The sequence below is a fragment of the Buceros rhinoceros genome, unplaced genomic scaffold (genome assembly GCF_000710305.1).
Source record: "Buceros rhinoceros silvestris isolate BGI_N320 unplaced genomic scaffold, ASM71030v1 scaffold44109, whole genome shotgun sequence".
NCBI classification, from domain to species: domain Eukaryota; kingdom Metazoa; phylum Chordata; class Aves; order Bucerotiformes; family Bucerotidae; genus Buceros; species Buceros rhinoceros.
The window spans coordinates 27292-47338 of record NW_010431833.1 but is presented as its reverse complement, the minus strand read 5'-3'; the positions used below and the strand labels follow the sequence as shown (position 1 = coordinate 47338).

At 35.9% G+C, this 20047-nt stretch overlaps 1 protein-coding gene across 1 annotated transcript; it reads left to right on the top strand.

Moving 5' to 3' along the window:
* Positions 1 to 804: 804 nt before the first annotated feature.
* Positions 805 to 19419, top strand: TMEM161B (transmembrane protein 161B; the record flags this gene model as incomplete). Its single annotated transcript, XM_010143528.1, has 9 exons — positions 805 to 902; positions 2568 to 2724; positions 8993 to 9144; positions 9705 to 9765; positions 11399 to 11539; positions 14733 to 14846; positions 15883 to 16057; positions 18203 to 18299; positions 19142 to 19419. Coding segments are annotated over 9 exons (1273 nt in total), but the record flags the coding sequence as incomplete, so codon positions are not given.
* Positions 19420 to 20047: the final 628 nt, after the last annotated feature.

Here is a 20047-nt window from a genome sequence, read left to right as displayed (position 1 = left end):
GGTGGAGTCCCCATCTCTAGAGGTGTTTAAAGGCTGTGTGGATGTGGTACTGAGGGACATGGTTTAGGCACCCTGGCAGCGCAGGGTGAACAGTTGGGCTTGATGATCTTAAAGGTCTCTTCCAACCACATGATTCTATGATCCTATGAAAAAAGGCCTAATGCTTTTCTTGGATTTTTTTTTTCCCTTATCAACTGTCTTCTGATATAAATAACTGCTTATTGCTATTTCCAGTGAATGTTCAATAAATTAACACTACCAACTCTGTCTTTTTTACTTACTTCGAATCCAAAGGCTTTAGCACTCCTGTCTTTCAGCATCCTGGTCTTGACTTCAATTAAAAAGTCTCAATTCAGCTTTGTTTTTCTTCGGAGGATCTGTAAGGCAGAGTGGCTATATTCTGCTCTGTAGCTGTACTCGTGTCGCTGACTTTTTGAGGCTGTGGGACTTAGAACACCCTCTAGCTCTCTGAATAAAGAAAAATCAGTGGGCTGAAGTAAATACTGACCACCAGATCTTGCCGTAATACATGCTCATAAGGCATGTGTAAAGAAGCATAAAGCAGCATAAAGAAGGTATTTAAACCCATACCGTGGTAGTACATCAGAGATAAAGCTGGGCATCATTGACATGCCTGGTTGTTTCTCAATAGTTGACTTGATGCTTTTAGCTAGCTAGGTAAAAATGTTTGCACTTGGCAAAAAGGTGGTCTGCACTTTTCTTAAATTTGAAATGCCATTGTATATTGAAAAAGTTTGTTTTCTCAAATTCACATGTGTATTATCTATTTATTAATTTTTACAGAAAATATAATGGTCATATTGAAAACAAACCCCTGACTATTCCAAAAGACATCGATCTTCATCTGGAAACCAAATCTGTGACTGAAAGGGACACTATTGGTAAGAATAATAGATACAGATGATAATGCATTATTTCAAATATATCCTGATTATTGCTGTCACCTGGTTATTTGTGATGAATCCTGGAATATCCTTTTTTGTAGACAATGAATAGAAGTACAACTGAAAATAACATTTAAAAGGCAAGAAAAGAATTAGGGATAAGTCTCTTTTGTTGTTCCATAATGACATCTTAATAGTAGTGTTAAGAGAAGAGGATGGGTAGGGGAAATCCAGCATAAAGCACATCTGTTGTTGTATCAGGCATCCACAGTGGTGTGAGACAACACCATACACGTCATAATCTGTTAAAATGACAACTAGCAGGTGTTGTAATGTGTTTTCTGCTCATGTAAAATAGGAAATGTACTGTAGCATTGAAACCTAAACCTTTCAAGCCCCCACCTGAAACAGTGAGGTAGAATGCTTAGAAACGGAAAGTGCCAGTACAGAAATAAGCATCATAAAGTGTTTTGGAAGTTGCTATTTTTTAAATGGTAATTCCTGATTCCTTAATCTTAAGCAGTCATTCTGATACAGAAGACTCATATATGTGAGTATGTGTGTAGGCGTCATACATATTTTCTTCCTGTCTACATTTTTATATGCACATGTTCTATGTGTAAATATAGAAACAAAAGAAGCATCATCCTATGCAGGAGATTTCTCAGCTAAACTATCTGAGTGTAGAAAATACTCTTAACAGAAATGCTGAGTTTTTTTGAAACTGGCACATAAATAAACAAAGCTTCCACAAGTTTCAGTTAGTGTTGTTTGCTTGAAATAGCATTTAACTGTCTTCCTGAGTATTTATAGATGCTGATACAGTGCAAGGTTTAACGCTCTTTAAAAATTATGTATACAAAGTCTTGTTAAATCTAAGCAGACAGCTATTTCAAAATTAGAATAGGACTTGGAAATACCTGAGCTTGGCCAATTTCATGTGTTTTATATAAGACACCTTGTAGTCAACAGACAAATGCTCAGTCATTTTCTGTGACCTTTTAACCCCGTGGATGTAAGGAAGGTGTTTGGGAGGGCCAGGCTGCGCTTCATTGTCACGAATTGTCCTCTGCAGTTCCCAGCCCCTCCTACGAGACCTCTCTTCGTAACTCACGCAGCCTGCATGCAACACAGTGTGAGCCCAAGAATTTTTACAGTAGAATTGACGCAATGATATATTGCTTTACAGGAGATACTAACAAAATCTGGAAGAACAATCAATCAGTAGCTTACTTTCGTTAAAAAAAAAAAAGAAAAAGAGGATTGTATGTAGTATTTTAAATAATTGCCGAAGAGTTTTTAATCTTTAACAGAGTGCCAAAAAACCTCTTACCTGAAATTGCAGCTAGACTCAACGGGAGAACCATTTTCCTTTGTGATGTTGAGATCTCAATTAAGTATGCTTTTTGAATTTGGGATGTTAGTCTTGTAGCCTTACAAATTTGAGTATCAAATAGCAGAAGTGAAGAGTGAAGTTCACATTGGTGAGTGGAAAAAAATGTGGCTTGTTTGCTGGTTGCTCTTTATTTGGATGATTTGGATCTACCTAGACCTCAGTTAATGGAGGATAATTTTTCAATTATCACCTCGTTCTATGTACATCAGTAACTAACTGCTGATAAAGTATCAAACCTTTAACATTTGTGAACTTGTATTTTTCAGCATTGCATTATTTTCCGGAATATCAGTGGCTGGTGGATTTCACTGTTGCAGCAACAGTTGTGTATGTGGTGACGGAAGCTTATTACAGTATTGTGAAGCCCTCACAAGAAATGAACATCAGTGTAGTGTGGTGTCTGCTTGTCTTAGCCTTTGCAGTGTATCCTTCACTGTTCCAAATCATTTACATTGTTCTGCAGTTCATATGAAACTCTGTATTGTTGGTTGGCAGAATACACAAGTATTTAGCATTTGGAAAGAGGATCGTGTAAGCTAGTGCCATTGTTGGGTAATGTGTATGCTATACAGTATGACATCAGTAGCTTGTTTAACAATGCCAAACCTCGTATGGAAAAACTACAGGTATGTGAACATAGAGTTAATGCTCATCTTTAATACGTAGTGGTTCTAAACTGGTTTGGTTTTGCCCAGTTAGGCACACAGAAATAGATTTCTGTACAGAAAGCATTTACAGCTTTTAGAGAACTGTGCAATTTACTGCACACTTTTTGTTTTCAGTATGTTTAATTTGATACTTCCTGACCAAAATAATACAGTAATATGCATGCTAATTTATTACAGAGATACATGCATGACTTCATAATTTTAAAATACGTTCAAGACACTCGTATGAAGTTTACAGAAAATAAAATGTGTAGACAGTTGTAGGAGATGAGGTGGTGCATTTTCAAAGTTCTGTGAAAAGCTGAACTCTCCTCTGAAACTGAGAGAAACAAGGGCGGAGTGTTTGCAGTATCAATCCATAAAAAGAAACAGACATTATGTTTGTTTTTACTGGAGAAGGCAATATCAGACATGGATGCTTGCATGGTAATTAACTGCTTTCTGCATACTAATCCAGACATACTCTTTACGGAGGAAAGTTGCCTTTTAAAGATGTGATGGGTGATAAAGCAGTGGAATTGAATAAGGGCCTGAGTGCAGGTTATGGAAAGGTAAGTCAGAAAATTAATTTCTGCAACTCCTCAGCTCCCTCAACAGCTGACAGCCAGATAGTGTGTGAAGTTATGGATGATTTAGCACTCAATATTCAAAACTGGTTCCTCTGTATAAGGAGGAAGAGTTCTGTTCTTCAGTAGAGATTCTTACTGTGTTGTGGAGAATTTTGGGTTTGGGTTTTTTTTTTCTGCCAGGAATAGCTAGTGATGTTATGTAAAACCATTAAATACTCTAGTATTTGGTGGTATTTGGCTAACACTTCTGGATATGATTAATTCTTATCTGTACTTCATAATTATTCAAATGTGTGCTGCCTTTATGGTAAGGAGAGGAATTAGTCTTCTAAATAGCATGAAGTACAAACAATATCCAGAATTTTCCTTGTAATGAGTAAGAACTTGCTAGAAGAGAGAGTTGATTTGAAAAACAAAACAAAACCAAAAACCAAACACTGTCCGTAGACAGTCACTTGCTTCTAGACCAGGTATTTCTCCTTTAGCTTGTCATTGGACAGATCCAGAAGGTGGTTTTCTTAGTCTGCTAAGTAATGACGAGAATGTTGGTGTCTGGCAGTTGTGCACCTTATGATGATGATACAGCTATAGTATAGCTAATATACAGCTGTAATTGCACAGCCCTTGCTCTGTTCATTTGGGTGAAGTCAGGAATTCTAGTTTAATACTGAGGGCAGGGGAAAGTGGCAGCTAATGCATAAGAAATGAGAAATGAAAGCCAACACCTTTGACTTCCCTTTTGAGAATGAGGGGGAGGTTACTAGAGCTAATGGAAAATCAAGGTTCGAGTACTAAAATCACAGTGCGCTCTTAAATTTATTGGTGGCAATGCCCCATTTGCTTCATCTTTCAAGTCTTAGGTGTTGCCAACTTAAAGAATACTACAGTAATTGTAACTCTAAGTGAAGAAGTTGTAGATTATAAAAGCCACTGCAATAGTTCTTTCTTACAGGGGTATTTGAATACCACCCTAACCACTGCCTCTATTTGGCAGCATCAATTCAGGGCAAAACCAAATGCAGGAGGTAAAGATTAGGTTGCCTGACAGTGCAAGCTTGCTACCTCAGTAGTGTGAACATGCAAGTCCTGTTGATTGTTTCTTTCTCACCTGCCCTTTTTACGTGAATTGAGCCTAAACCAGCATTTCCAGTCTTATCCTAATCTGCCTGAAGCACTTGAGATCTAATTGCATATTTGGACCTGAGGGATGTTGAAACAGATCTAGTATTCCCTGCATGTTAAGCACACTTGCTATGTTTTCTCACTAGCTTTCCTACATAACTGTAAGGGAAGTAAGGTCAGATAGATAGTAGTATTAAAAGCAAAATATCATCTGCTAAAAGCTAAATTTTATTTAATAAGCTGTGAACAGTTAATTGTATGCTTTACTGTTTTTGTACCTTGGCATGTATGGTCCAAAGGACCAATATTGTTTTGAGGTTTTGGTAATAGGCAATATGCCAATATGATAGAAGTCCTTAAGAATTTCTGTCAGGTTGTTGGGGTGAGAGAAAGATTAGAGAAGTTAAAGTTTAAAATTCGTGTGGTGCTTCTAAAAAACATGTGAATTTGGGAAAGCTTAGAGAAGAATGGCCTGATGTGTAGGAACAAGCCTTTCAAAATCAAGATATTCTGGGAAATAAGAAACCTGTATACAGGTATAACCTTGTGTAATTACATATCCGGTGCTAGATAGCTGAACAATCGTTTAGTAATTATACAAAGGAAATAAATGGTCAGAACTAGTTTTCTGCCACTTTATACAACTTTTGTGTACTTTTTTTCTGTTCCGTTAAATACATGCTGTTTTTGTTGGAGGTTTCTGCACAGAGTAGGCAATTTTGTAGAAATTCTTACAAAGTCACTGCTTCCTAATATTGCATAGGACTTTGCTCAATTACCTGTTTGGTTCCCAGACTGATGGGATGAAGTAGCATGATCCTATGCCCTCTGAGGTGTTAGTGGTGATGCAGAAGGCTGCAGTACCAGGAAGCATAGGCTGAACTTTCTATCAGAGTTAATATCTCCACGAATATGTTAACATAACTTATTCCAGACATCACAGCTCTTTGGGAGAATGAGAATGATGCAAAGAGTAATGTGCAGAGGTATTGATAACAGTCCTTTTGATCACTAGGCTACTGAAAATGGATTTAAGAGGAAATCTGCTTCCTTCATGTGTTTTGACATTGGGCCTCTGGGATGCTGAGAATACTTTAAAAACTTAAATAACTTGGTATGTCAAGACCAGAAATGATTCACCATAATTCAAGTGTTAGAAAAATCTAGTTGCCTCCCTGTTTTCAATTGAAAGCAGCCAATGTGGTATGTCAAGAATTAATTCTAGAACAATACTGCATTTTGGTAACAGGTGTTTTTTCTACTTCATGTCTGCGTGTTATGAGGTGGTAGGTTGTACTAAGGATTTGTCTGACAGAATGACCAAAAAAACCTTAGAGAAGTTGGAGGTGATGAATGGAAATTTTTTTTCTTCAGCTGTGTCTTCCAGAAATGGATGTTTTGATTCAGTGCAGTAACCTGCTATTAGCGATTTTTAATGTTCATAGTGTAGATATTCAGAAAAATTTCAGAATCTAATCTAGTCTATACATCAGTGTTTTAACAGAAATTTCATCTAAAAGGGGTAGGTCGTAAATTTAGTACTTGAATTTCCAGTGTTGGAGTATGTTGGTGTTACATTGATGGTAGTTGTGCTTAAATTACTGTACTTATACAGCTGAATTTAAAATTCATCACTGAGGACAACTGAATAAGCCAGGTTACTTAACTTTTTGTCTATAAACTTTTAACCAGCATTTTACACAATTTTTTCTGTTGAAAAGACAAGGTATTTAGGAAAATTAATGTGGTATAGCAAAAATAAGGTATATCTCATCTGGGAGGCTGTGTTTTATCTGAAGAGGTTTTAAGTAACCTGATTTCATTGGTAGGTTAGTAAATTTGACTGGCTGCTTTTGGAAAATGTGTGGATAGCAAAGAAAAGCAACAGTCTTTTCTTAACCTGACTGAAGGTTGATTCAGAGGAAGTTGGTCATCCAGTTCTTTAAAATAACATTCAAGCCGTCAGCTCTAGTTATTTCTACATGCATGCGATTAGAATAATATAGAGGAGTTTATTTGGCTTTCAGTTGTGAATCCAGAAGTTTTGTGTATTTTAGAAGAAACAGAAGATGTGCATAAATACCAGTGGACTGGTATTTAGAATTTCAGAATTGCAGGAATTAAAAAGATAAAATTATTTTTGTAAAAGAATATACCATAAATTCTACAGACATATCACTGTTTGTGGTAAGTAGTAAAAATAAAAAAGTAATAAAAGGTGTGGGTGTGTGGGAATCTGTTAACATAATACTGTTTAAACCCAAATTCTTTCTTCAGTAGGTCCTGAAATGTAGGTCAGACAGGGAAAGGAAGTGATGAAGTAAGCCCTGCCCTAATGCTTTGATTTTCTTCATCCCTGAATAGGTAGCAGTGGTGATTATTCAGCTAACAGAGGGTTTCAGCCACATACAGTTTGCACTGTCATTAATTTATATATTGGGTTCTGAATCTGCACTATAATTGGAATTTGCTGTCAGTATGCTTTATTTTTCCCAATTGCATTTTCCACATCCTCTAGGCACAATCCATAGTTGAAAGCATGAAGTATCTAGGGGCTTATAAATCTATTTATAGCTTAGGACTATTGATCACAAACTGTTACAAAGTCATTTGTTTAGCTTCAAGATTTGAAAAGTAATGTGTATTCAGTTTGTGATCCATGTCCCTAGCTGTAAGGAGACACGTAGTTGAAGAATGTTTTAAAGAAACAGAACTTTCTGGTCTGTGTGACCCATTATGTACCTCTTTTTAGGACAGTGTAAGTCTTGTTTTAGATAAATCAGTTCTTTCTGTGAAGTGTATGGGGAGCCTAAGTTGATTCCTATGAACTTTAATTAGGTGCCGTGCTTAGACTGCATTATTGTGTGCCGAAGAGCACCTCTGCATATACACGAAATACAGCAATATCTATGTTGATTATGTGCTGCTTAATGAAGTGTGATATTGCATAATCATACAGTTTCTTGAGAGATTAGCTGATGACTGTTGAAATGTTTTACTGAATAGATCATCTAAAACATGTTTTCATGTAGTCTACATCTAAAAATACTTGAAATATTGAAGTGCAAAGGTGAATGAATATGTTATTGCATAGTGGGGGGGAAAAAGGGTGCAGTTTATACTTAAAATCTTCTTTTTCCTTTTTCTTGTTTTTCAAAACCAGGTAATGTCTGGAGTGATCTCCAAGTACTATATTTAAATATAGACCGGATATTGTCTGCCATTTGAAAAAATAAAAATCAAATATAACGGGTTGCAGTTCATAGTGATAAGAATTGACAATATATTATGTCAAATTTATCCTAATAACTGTGTAACTATGGAGCTAATTGTGTTTAGAAATGTGTTAAAAATGACCATACTCAATGAACATTTAAAAAACCCCCTTGATAACAGAGCAGGTGATGTCTTAGATGTTCCTATTTGTGGCACTGGGGTTACCCTAAAAGACTTACTATATCATACCAGTCTGTGTAGGGTTTTTTAAAGTTGGGGGGGTTTTCCAAGATGAACATGGAATAGATTTTTGTCTTTCCTAGATAATACTAAACATGCTGTTGTTTAGTGTCTTTGATAGGTGAGAAATCACAAATATGTGCATGTGAAAGTAGAGAAATACAAGTTTCATCTTTTCATATTTTATATTTCATATTTTAGTAAATAGTTACGTAATAATCTAAGCAACAATCCCATACCATTCATCCCAGTTTCTTGTAAGGCGGATCTACAATCACTGTGAGCAGTTGTTCTCATAGTTGAGATATTTTATCCCATTGCTGATAGAAGTGCTTGATGGAGCATCCTGTTCTTGCTCTTAGGGTCTTAGGGTTGTGCTTCCAGGAAGAACACGTTGCTCCTCACTGGTTAAAAATGTGTTTATTCACTTTGCTGCCATCTCTGTTGATGCATTCAGAAGTCATACTTTGGGTTTTGAAAAGAAGATAGATTAAATCTTGAGTTACATAGTTTGATGGAATGTTTTTCATTTAGCTCAATACTTTGCATCAAAGATACAATTGTCCTTTTTTTTGTTTCATGTAACTTTATATAATATTTACATTTAAACTGTGGTTTAATTCTCTTAGATGGCTAGTGAATACTGCAATCAAAACTACACTGCAGAGGAGTGTATTCCTGGCTACCCATTATGTGATGATTATGCTTTACAGTATTCTGTAATTTTAACCCAAAGTTGACTGAACACATGTTGCTTTTTTTAAAACATTGCACATCATAGAACATCCCTAGAGTAGATGTCCAAAATACAGCTTTATAATTCTTAAATACAGTTATTTTACAAAGTTCATTTTCCTTGACCTTTTTCTTGTGTAGCAAGGTACTGTTTTCGTTGACTACCCATTATTTCAAAGTAGAGGATGGAGGTGAAAGATCAGTCTGTGTCACCTTTGGTTTTTTCTTCTTTGTGAAAGCAATGGCAATTCTCATTGTGACAGAAAACTATCTAGAATTTGGACTGGAATCAGGTAACTCCTTTCTTTAGTGTTTGCAACAGCTCTAGTGGTTGCATGACCTGAAAAATTTACTTCCAGACTTCTAGGTGTTTTTGAGAATGTGTTTAAAATGAACTCTATATGTCATACATTTCAAGAAATTTTCCTTTGGAATGCAGATTCTGAAGGATATCCAGTATATTTGATCTGCTTGCTTTTAAATAGCAGAATCTTTACCTAGGTTGTTTGTTTTACTAATTACGTTTGTCTTCCAGTTTCACATTTAAACCATTTTGCCTTTCGTAATAAAGCAAAGCTCCTTTACTGGCGGCAGGGGGGGGGATGTTGAATCAAACAACTTACGTTTATAAAAAAAAAAAATACTGTCGGTTTTATTCATGTTCTTGAAGTATACAAACACCAGAGATGTTGGTAAACAAGTTTTACTGAGTTATGGCATGCTAATTAGCACGTGAAAGAGCTTTGCTAAGCATATGAAAATTTCTTTAAAAGATGACCTGTTACCTAGCATTTTATTTAAAAAAAAAAAAAAATTCTGTATTTGTACTGTAATAAAACATGTATCTCTGCAGGATTCTCCAATTTCTCAGAAAGTGCTATGCAGTTTCTTGAAAAGCAAGGTTTGGAATCCCAGTAAGTTTCTGGAAATACATTTGTCTCTTCTACGTGTGCATTTATAATTGAACCACTTGAATTTTCTTAGCAAGCATTTGTCTTGCACGTTTGCTTTTATAATGCTTATGGTATCTATACTAATGAGAAAAAGTGGGTTAATGAAAATAATCACTACTCACAAGTAATGTAAGTTTTGTTTGTATTTTCTCTTTTTAGTGATAGTTTATGCCCTGACACTTTGTAGTGCATAAAATAAAGTCCAGAACTATAAACACTTTTTTCATGGCAATTCCAGTCAGCTTTGCAAGGATTGTTAAAACAGGTGATAGGTACATTTTGCCATTCCTGTGGTGTGCAAGAGGATGATTGTGCAAAAGCTACAGATGGAGTTTGTGATAAAGTCGTCATTAGAAGTGAATTTTGGCATTCAGTCCTGTTTTCAGGTTGTAACTGAGTTTTCCCATTACGCAAAATCATCTGCTTGTTACAGGACATCCAACCTTTGTGCAGACTGTCAAAGGAACATGTCATAGCTTTTGATGTTAGGTAGAAATGCAGTCGCTTTTGTAGACAGCCTTTCCATGTTGTAAGATAGATGTATGTTACAATTCTTTCCTTCTACACGTGCTCTAAAATACATTTATGGGGTATGTTGTCACTGTGCGAGCACAGCTATGAATTTCTTGCTTGAAACTTCCCAAGTCTTCAAACTGGATTAGTGTGTTATTTATGAATAACATGGGAATTTCATGGGAAACCCTTAACTGAATCCTGTATGTTTCTTAGCCTTTCTTCACTCTGCTCTTCCAAGGCTATTGCAATTTTACTAACTTCTGTATTAATTTTGGTGTTAAGTGTTTTGTTTTTTTTTTAACTTAAGTGATGCTTTGGCTGTTTACAGTAGCAGTTGAGTTGGTGATGATGTCTCTTAGTATCTATGATGTAGATGAAGAAAGAATCTGAAACTCAAGTGGATTGCTAGATTTGTTCTTGTTCCTCTGTAATCTGTTTTAGTTACACGTCACTTGTATTTTTTCTGTATTCCAGTGTTAATCGTTGATCGTGGATATTTTTAATGTAATTTTTGTATTCAACAGTTCGTTAAAACAAACTATATTAAGCACTTGAAAGAGATATGTTAATTGGACACATGTTCAAAAACAAACTGTGGAAAACAATGGAAAAACTGCAGTAAAAACAGTTTTGATAGAGCTTTTCATGGATAAAGGTTGAATATAAGTAGTACAACTTAAATATCCATTTTGCCTTTGACCAGTTAAACTTGTGATGCATCTGTTCCTCTTAAAAACATAATCAATAAATTCATTTCAGTAGCTATTTCTGTTACATAATTTGCTGTAATGATAATACAAATTTATTACTTTTTTGTTCTTCTTTACTAACAAACTTATCGTCTCACAGGCAGTAGCTTAGGTTTTCTGTTTTTCTAGGAAATAAATAGGTGACTTGTTTTTCTTATTTTAACTCCTGATTGATTTGTAGTAATGCTGGTATTCCAGAGTAAAACTATAGAATACTGTTTGCTTTTTTAATTAAATGTTAGATACTGTTGAGTTGAAAGTAGTCTCTGATACCCGACCCCCTCGAGTTCCTCCCCAAGAAAATGCTTATTTCCTTTCTTTTCTTTTAGGGGTCCTGTGTCTAAACTAACCTTCAAATTGTTCCTGGCTGTTCTGTGTTCACTTATTGGTGCTTTTTTGACATTCCCTGGCTTGCGACTGGCTCAAATGCATCTGGATGCACTGAATTTAGCAACAGAAAAAATAACACAGTAAGAGAAAATATATGCACATAGGTATATGCTACTCAGTCTTAAATCTTTAATGTCTGAAAATAAATAAAGCAAACTATTCCAACGAGAAGGTAGTGACTAAGACTTCTGCTGCTGCCTGCCTTTCGTATCTTGAGCAGAATCACCACCTGCCTCTTTCTGCTCAACCTGTGCTCTGCCAGTCTGTTACGTTCTTTGCCTTGTAATTAGAGCCCCAGTTAAAGGAGCCTTCCTTTCCTCCTGCAAGAGCTCCACCATGAATGTTTCTGCTTACTGCCACGTTTCCCCTGTTATATCTTTTTGGAAGTTAAGGTAAATTCCAGAAAGTAGATGTGCTTTTTTTTTTTTCCCACTCCCATCTCCAGGTGGGCATCATATCTTTAATAAATTTAGGGTAAGATGCAAAGAAAAGGTGACCCAGAATATTTAATAAAGGTCAGATGTTAATACCACTTTAAAGGAATATTTGAATTTTCAGCCATCCTTAAGTTTGGTAGTACAATGTTTTCTCTGATTCAACTATTTCTCTTCAGGGTTCCCTGTCAGACGGACAATGTCTTTCATAGATCTGGACCTTTGGTGTTTAATACATGTTAATGACAGATTCTGTAGCATAGGCCACTGTGGTTATTTAGTCCAGTCACTTTCCTAAGAGAACCGTTGTATTTTCAGATAGAAAAATTATTTCTGTTCAAACTGCATTTTTTTCATTTTTCCTCCAAAATGCCGATCTTAAAAATTCATCTTTTAAAGAGGGTCTTTCACTCTTGGTAAATTGATAACCAGATACTGTGTTTTATACTTGCACTTGTTGTAGTTGAATGCATCCAGGTACAGCTGCAAGCTGTTGGCTTGTTGTATCTGCTGTTAAGTTTATGTCTATGTGTAGACTGTGACTAAGTCACATCCAAATCTTTTCTTTTCAGCTAAATAAAGTAAATGCATAGTTTTTCTTTTTTATGGTTCTCAGCATTTTAAAATTCCTTGTGCCCTTTCTGTAAGTATCCTCTAATCTTCCAACATCTTCCTTGTTCTGTGTACATGAGATCCTAGGCAAAAATACAAAATAATGAAAATTTGAAATAGAATTTAACTTATCAGGAGCTAAAAGGGTAATTCATACCCACTAGAATGGGGTTATGAAAAGTTAAACTTCTCTAACAATGTTAGAGTATATCGGTTGTTAAAGGTAACTGTGCAACACCAAGCAAATTATTTTCAAAAGTCTACCAATGCTTTATTCAACTGGAACAATTTAGAAGTTAAATGGATTAAAACTTGGTCAGATATCAGTGTAATTGGGTAATGCAATTACAAACAAAGAATCATTGTCAAGTGATATGTTCTAATTGGCCTAAAGAGATCAGTAGTTGCCCTCAGCGATGTGGTTTTATCAATGAGTAGATCATTATTGACTGTTTGCAGCTGTTTGACAATGACTAAAGGGGAGCTCTAAATGAGGATGACGGGTCACTGATACAAAGCTGTCTAATTTGAGTGCATGAAAACAATGCCTTTCTCTGCAGTCAAACACGTGGTGTACTTTTGAATTAAAAAAACCCTGCAACCAAAAAACAAACCCTGAACCAAAGCAACTCCCCCAAATCTCCAGAGCTACTTAAAAAACCACCAGCCTCCAAGACCCCCAAAAAAACCAACCAACCAGAAAAAAAAAATTAAAAGCCCCTGAAGAAAGAAGCCAGAGGTGATAAGCTCTCTTTCTGACGAAAAAAAAAAGTTAAGGTTAATGATTTACTACCACTTTGCTAATATGTTCAAGATGATTACTGTGGTTCTTCACAGAATAAAAACAATCTCACGTCCCTTTCGGTTTTAATAGCCGGGTTGATTTTTTTTTTAGCAGCAATATCCTTCTCTGAATATATTTTGGAGTTTTCTTAATCAATTTGTACCATTTTTGTACACGTTCCCTCATTTTCCAGAGCCTGTCAAGTGTCTTTTCGGCCTTTCTTCCTATATACTCAAATAGAAGGGGTTTCTTGCCACCCTTTGGCACACTGTAGTCCATGAACTTGGGAAGAGGTCTTAAATAAGTAGAAGCTCAGGTAAAACGCTTTCACAAGTTGCTGAAATGCCTTGGACTACTCTTTGATGCTGTCATGTTCCCTAGCAACTGAATTACTGGCAGTGCTTATTTCTTCTGAAAGCAGTGATTTAAATGTGTGTGATGACATCTTCTGAAACATGCAAACATTTAAATGGTTTTAGGGAGCTTGGTAGTTTGAAATTAGTAAGGTCTTGTGTTCTTTAGAATAACTTTGATTACCTCAGTTTCTCTATAGTGTAGAAGCATTCTGGCGAAGGAAGTATAGATAAGCTGATTCTGTTAGTGAGGCAGCATTGCACTAGCAAAACTGCCAGATCTACAGCACTGAAGTCTTCATTTTAGTAATGAAAAATAGTTAGATGTGTGGTACAGAAGTGAAGGAGGATATTAATTTCAGGAAAAAATCCCGAAAGTTATCTCCTTCTTTAAAATTTTGGTCTCTGTTTTGTGCTCAAAGATTACAAGAGTACTACTTCTACATTAACTGTGCAGTTTCATACAGTGCTTTTAAAATGGAATAGTTGTGCTGGCTTTGTGGTTTTCTTCATCCAAGTGTCTTTAATTGAATGTAAGTACCAAGTTTCATTTGGTCAAGGTTCCTAAGTAAAAGTCATCATTAAACTGGGAAATCTGACTTCTGAGAACTGTTTCTCCTTGTCTATATAGATAATGCAAATTAATCTGGGTATATTTTTAATAAAGGAAAAAGATATTAATATAGCAGCATATTTCCCATAATTATCTGAGATGCTGACTCTAGATTAAAACTAATAGCTAGTGCAGTTTGGTGTTATGCCATCGTATGAAAATTTTCAACAACTGTCTTTTAGTATAGTGTATCATAATACAGGTAGCTCCTTTGATTAGATTGTTTGGAATAAATCAACTTTTCAGATACTCTTAAGGACAGTTTTTTAAAAGCCACAACCAGTGTGACTTCACAGTATGTGATGTTACTGTTGAAACGTAAGTCATACCTATAAAATAGGGAAGTAATTTTCTTATTTACCTTTCATCCAACTTCTTTAAAATTTGGATTTCTCATTTTGAATCTGTACTCCCAGTTTCAACAGTATGATAATTGTTTGTATTTAGTAACTTCCCCTTTTTTTTTTTCTCTTTCAGAACATTGCTACATATAAACTTCTTGGCGCCTTTATTTATGGTTCTGCTGTGGGTAAAACCAATCACTAAGGACTACATTATGAACCCACCTCTGGGCAAAGAGAGCGTCCCTTTGTAAGATTACCTTTCAACATTTTTTTGGGGAGTATTCTGAACAAAATCGTGAATCTTCAGTAGTGCCCTGTGAAAGTCATGGAAATGTGAAAGACTTAAAATTTAATACCATCTGCTGGCAAAGGTGTTGTGAAAGTTGCAGCTGAACTCTGAAGTCACAGAGTGATGAATGTTGAGGTGGTGTTACCAAAAAGCTGCTATCCTGTGGCAACTCCTTGGCTGTGATAGGTTGTTCTTCCTAGGATTGGGTACCACCTCACTGCCACCTTCTGGAACCTCGTATCTTACACAATGGTGTAGAAGAGGAATGGTTTCACTGTAGACATTTGAGATACATTGGCATGATAACTGATCTAAGTGATTTGCCTGAAGATCTGTGTGTTGAGGAGCCTGTGGAATTGATAGCTAAAATAATTAAAACATAAAAAGGGAAAGAATTTTCAGTCAGAGTGGTGTCTGAAATAATATTGTATGAGTAGCATAGGTGGTTGTCATTGTCAGTTAATTCAAAATCATATAATTCAAGTAGAAGCAGATACAATAGGCTGGCACTTACTGCTGTCTAGGCCTAAGGTATGCTTCTAAGGTAACCACTGAACTATTAAATAAACCACTGCAAATACACATACTCTGTCCTTACATTTTGTTCCACAGTTTATTGTAAAATGAAGGTTGTGCTATAACAGGCAACTGAAGTGCACATTTGCTGTCCAGAACTGTGTCTCAAAACCTGTAATTATTTGAGCAAGCTTGTTTTTTGGTGTCCTCTCTTCATTATTCGGAATTTAAGCATTTAAGAGCTGTTCTTGTTTACATATGAACAGGTACTAATGGGATCTGTAACAGCGCTACTAAGAAGCAGCAGTAGAGAAGTCGAGGGGAAAAGTTAATACTATCACATGAACTTCATAACTGTAGATTGTGCGCTAAGTATTTTTGACAATATGCTTCAAGATTTCTTTACACGTGATACAAATAACTTGGTAGCAATAGGTGACCTTTAAAAAACAGCATTACCTATTTTTTATATCTGCAGAATGTCAGAAGATACATTCGATACCGTGAGATTGTGGATTATAATCCTGTTGTGTGCTTTACGGTTGGCTATGATGCGTCATCATTTGCAGGCCTATCTGAATTTAGCCCAGAAAAGTGTGGATCAGATGAAGAAGGAAGTGGGCAGAATAAGTATGGTTGATTTACAGAAAATGGTAAGTATGGTGGCACTGAGGTTACTCTTTTGGAATGCTTTGTCTGTACAACTTTTTTTTTCCAGTTTGTTTTGTCTTCTGTGGCATCAGAGCTGAAATCTGAATGAAGCTTCCAAAACTATCTCCTATAAAAATAGCACCATTAGAGAGAAATTCTGCAAACGAAAATGTGCAGAACTCTATCATCCATGTTGTGCAGATGGCTTGTCTTAAGTTATTTCAAAGTTGTTAAAAATGATCCCTTTATAAATTGTTCTTTACAAATGTGTACAAATATGATGTGTTTCTCTTCAGCATGAATAGATTATGGGGAGTACACAGGGTAAGTTGTTATCTGTAGCTACTACATGGGGGGAGAAAAAGGAGTTGAATTTAGATAAAAGGGTAAAATACTGGTACCTGATCCCAACTATGATTTTTAAATTGAGGCAAAATTTAAGATAAAGTGGCCATATTTTGGGGTGAAATGAGACACGTTTAATCCTGTCAGACCACTTGTCAAGTGCACCAGCCTAGTTACAAAACTGCCCATTTTGATAGTGTGGCAAATGAAAAGATTTTTTTTTTTTAAGAAAATTAATAAAAACCACCATCAGTGAACTGAGGAGATAGAAATACATAGGCTTTATGGAGAACGGTGTTGCCTGCAAAATATAGTTAAGCTTCTAGTCTTGCATGATGGTGCTGCCTGATGATCCTGCTGAGTTGGGGGTCTATTGCAGGAGGAATACTGGAGTATGCTGTAAGATTCTTCTCAGGATTATCACTATTATTTATAACTTGGCCTTGGCTTCACTGAGTATCTCAAGATCATAAGTGGACTATGCAGTAGTTACAAACAAAGTGAGTAGCAGTTTGCTTCAGAAAAAACGTTAGAAAATACAGGTAGCAGCAACTGGTTAGGACAGAACTGTGCCGATTTGCTGTGAATGCATCATTTTAGTTCTGGGAGCTTTCATCCTATCTCTGAGTAATATTTCCATATGCTGTTTATTCAGTGTCTTCTCTTTGAGTAGGCCATAGCAACTAAATGAAGTCCTGTCTTGTTTCACTTGCCATGTCTGCTTTATTTTCTTCTGGAACTTCTGGCAGTGAAGTATTTCCTATCTGTCATCCTAAAGCGATCATTGCTTTTTAACTTGTTCTTTTTAGCATATTCCATCAATTATCTTACAATATTATTTATCTCATGTTTTTTCTTCTGACCATGTCTTACTAGTCTGTCTTCTCATGTTAGTTTTTGATGCTTGCTCATCAGAAAGCTCTTTGAGGTTTTAGAGTTATTTCCAAAAGTGTCATGTCAGCCTTCATCTTTTTTGCCACCCTGTATTCTTTTTTTTCTAAAATCCAGTTACCTTTATTTCATCGCTTGCTTGCTATTGATTTTATGACTTGTTTTTTCCTTCTTTATTTGGTCTAGTGTTTTAGGTCAATAGCTTATATGTAATGTAACAATCCTGAGAAAGGTGGAACAGATTTGGAGCAGGGGGGAGGGATAAATCTGAGTGGATTTCAATGAACCATAACATATCCTTGAAATAAAAACCATTAAAATGCTGTTATTGATCAACTACTAATGAAAAATAATCTTGTCATTGTTTTGAAAATACTGGTGTTTCACAGTTGGGAATCTTAAAAATACCTTGACTTTTAAAAAGGGAGTCCAATATTAACCCAACTTTCATTTACTTTTTTTGAGGCTTTAGACTGTGACTTCTGCTTCATTTTTGAAATGGATTTAGCTTGCAGATCACTGGAGACTTTAAAAATTAAACATTAGCTTTGATTCTCTGTATTGAAGTAGGAGCCCTTAAATGATGACATGCATTTTGCAGAAAAATATTGTTTGTTTGTTTTAACAAAACTGATGCTCGTAATTATTTCCTTTCAGTACTTCCTCTCAGATTCATAAATGTCCTGAAGCTAGAGTTCATGATAAGGTGTTCCTCATTAAGTCCTTTGAAGACAATATGTCACTTGCCAAGATGTGCTGGAAAACTTTTAAAACAGCTTTAGTGCATAAGTACTGGGCTGTGGGGATTTTTTTTTTTTTTTTTAGAAAATTGCTTGTTTTTTCTAGACATGTTCATGAAGGTTTGCTTTGATCAGCTGGCACTCATAAATTACTCTCTTCTGTTTTCCCAGGTGGCTCGGGTATTCTATTATCTTTGTGTAATTGCACTGCAGTATGTTGCACCACTGGTAATGCTTCTTCACACAACTCTGCTCTTGAAAACACTAGGTAGGCAAAACTGGATCAATGAAAAGATGTTCTGTTCCACTCAGGGCTTTCATATTTTCAGCTTACTAAAGAAAATTTGAACAGTCAGGTATTTACAATATGGAAATACATTGTAGTTTCCTGCGATTTAAAACACACCAGTGTGGGGCTTTCGACCTCATTCAGTTTTATGCTAATTTGTTTGATTTGTTTCTGAGAAATTACAGCCAGTTAAGCTGTTTAATTCTGTTGGAAAAAAACCCTTGTCTTTTAAAAAGTATTTTTAAAGTGAGCTGCATAAAGCCTTTTTGATTTAACCTTATGAGCATCTGCTAAAGGAAATTTTTTCACCTTTTCAATCTTAAGTAGGCTTTTTAAATGGAAATTGTGAGATACAGGGTTCACTTAATTACTGGGAGATCTGATGTTGCTCTGTTGCGTGGTGTTTTTCTCTCTCTTTATTGTGAGGGATGTCTTTCACAGTCTCGTGGCATTCTTTTTGCAAAATGTCAGCATGAAGAGATAGGCTTTATTGGGCTATGATTCATCCCATTCTGGAGTAGACATCTACATCTGATGAGATGAATCATACCCAGCGCTGACAGGGGTCTCAAAGCAACTGTATTGTGTGTCAATTAGTTAGGATGTCAACAGGCAAGATAAATCCTATCCTAAGGGCTTACTATACTATGAGTATGATCAGGAAGTCATGCAGATGAATACAGTACTTACAAAGTTATGTAAACTTCAGTTTTTGGTTTTTGTGCCTATGTTAAAACACATAACAAGATCTATAGACAGGTAGAAATAGCAGAACTTGACTTTTAATTCTCAAAAATCTGTTACTCATTTCTTTTTAACAGGTAATTATTCTTGGGGCATCTACCCGGAACTGAATTCTGACACTCCAGTAGAAAACAACTTACTTCCCAATTCAGTTAATTCTGAGTCTCCACAGGCTGATGGGAAGATGAAAGTAACTGTAGTACAAATAACAATGGCTTTGGGAAGCCTAAAGAATATTTTCACTCCGCTTCTGTTCCGGGGACTCCTGTCTTTCCTCACCTGGTGGATCGCTGCTTGCCTCTTTTCTACAAGCCTTTTTGGGCTTTTCTATCACCAGTACCTGACTGTGGCATGAACAGGTCAACTGACAAAGCAAGTGTGAGGTCAAATACTAAATACAAACCCAGGAACCCAAAAGCAGGTGAAGAGAAAAGAAGAAAACTATGTATGAAGAGAAGACATATCAGAATTTTTTTTAAACACTTCCTCTGTGTTCTCAGGGTGAATATTCTTAGAACGTTTAAAATCACGACTGGGTTTGTTATTTTTGTTACCCAAATGGTAGGTAACTATTTGAATTATAGTTTTTGGACCGACTGACATTATTGCGTGGCAGGTGGTAGTGAACATGCAGAAAAAGTATGACCTCTGAGTGTCTTGGTTTCCTTAAACAGCAAGCCAACCTCAAAACTTTGCATTTTAAGCATCAACAGTCAGTGACTGAACTGTTAAAAGGGTACTGGGCATTGGGGATGGTGGCTGCCTATCGATTAAATCTTGAAACTGAGCCATACAATGAAAGGAGAGTGGGGATTTAAAAAAAAATTCTGTTGGATAACTATCGATCACTTTTCTCCATGAAAAATGAAATAATCCAACAGGACAAAAGAGATACTGTATATTACAGTAAAGAAAGTTGTATAAAATTTAAGTTTTAACAAGGATAGATGTATGGACCTGACAGGTATTACTGCCTAAATATT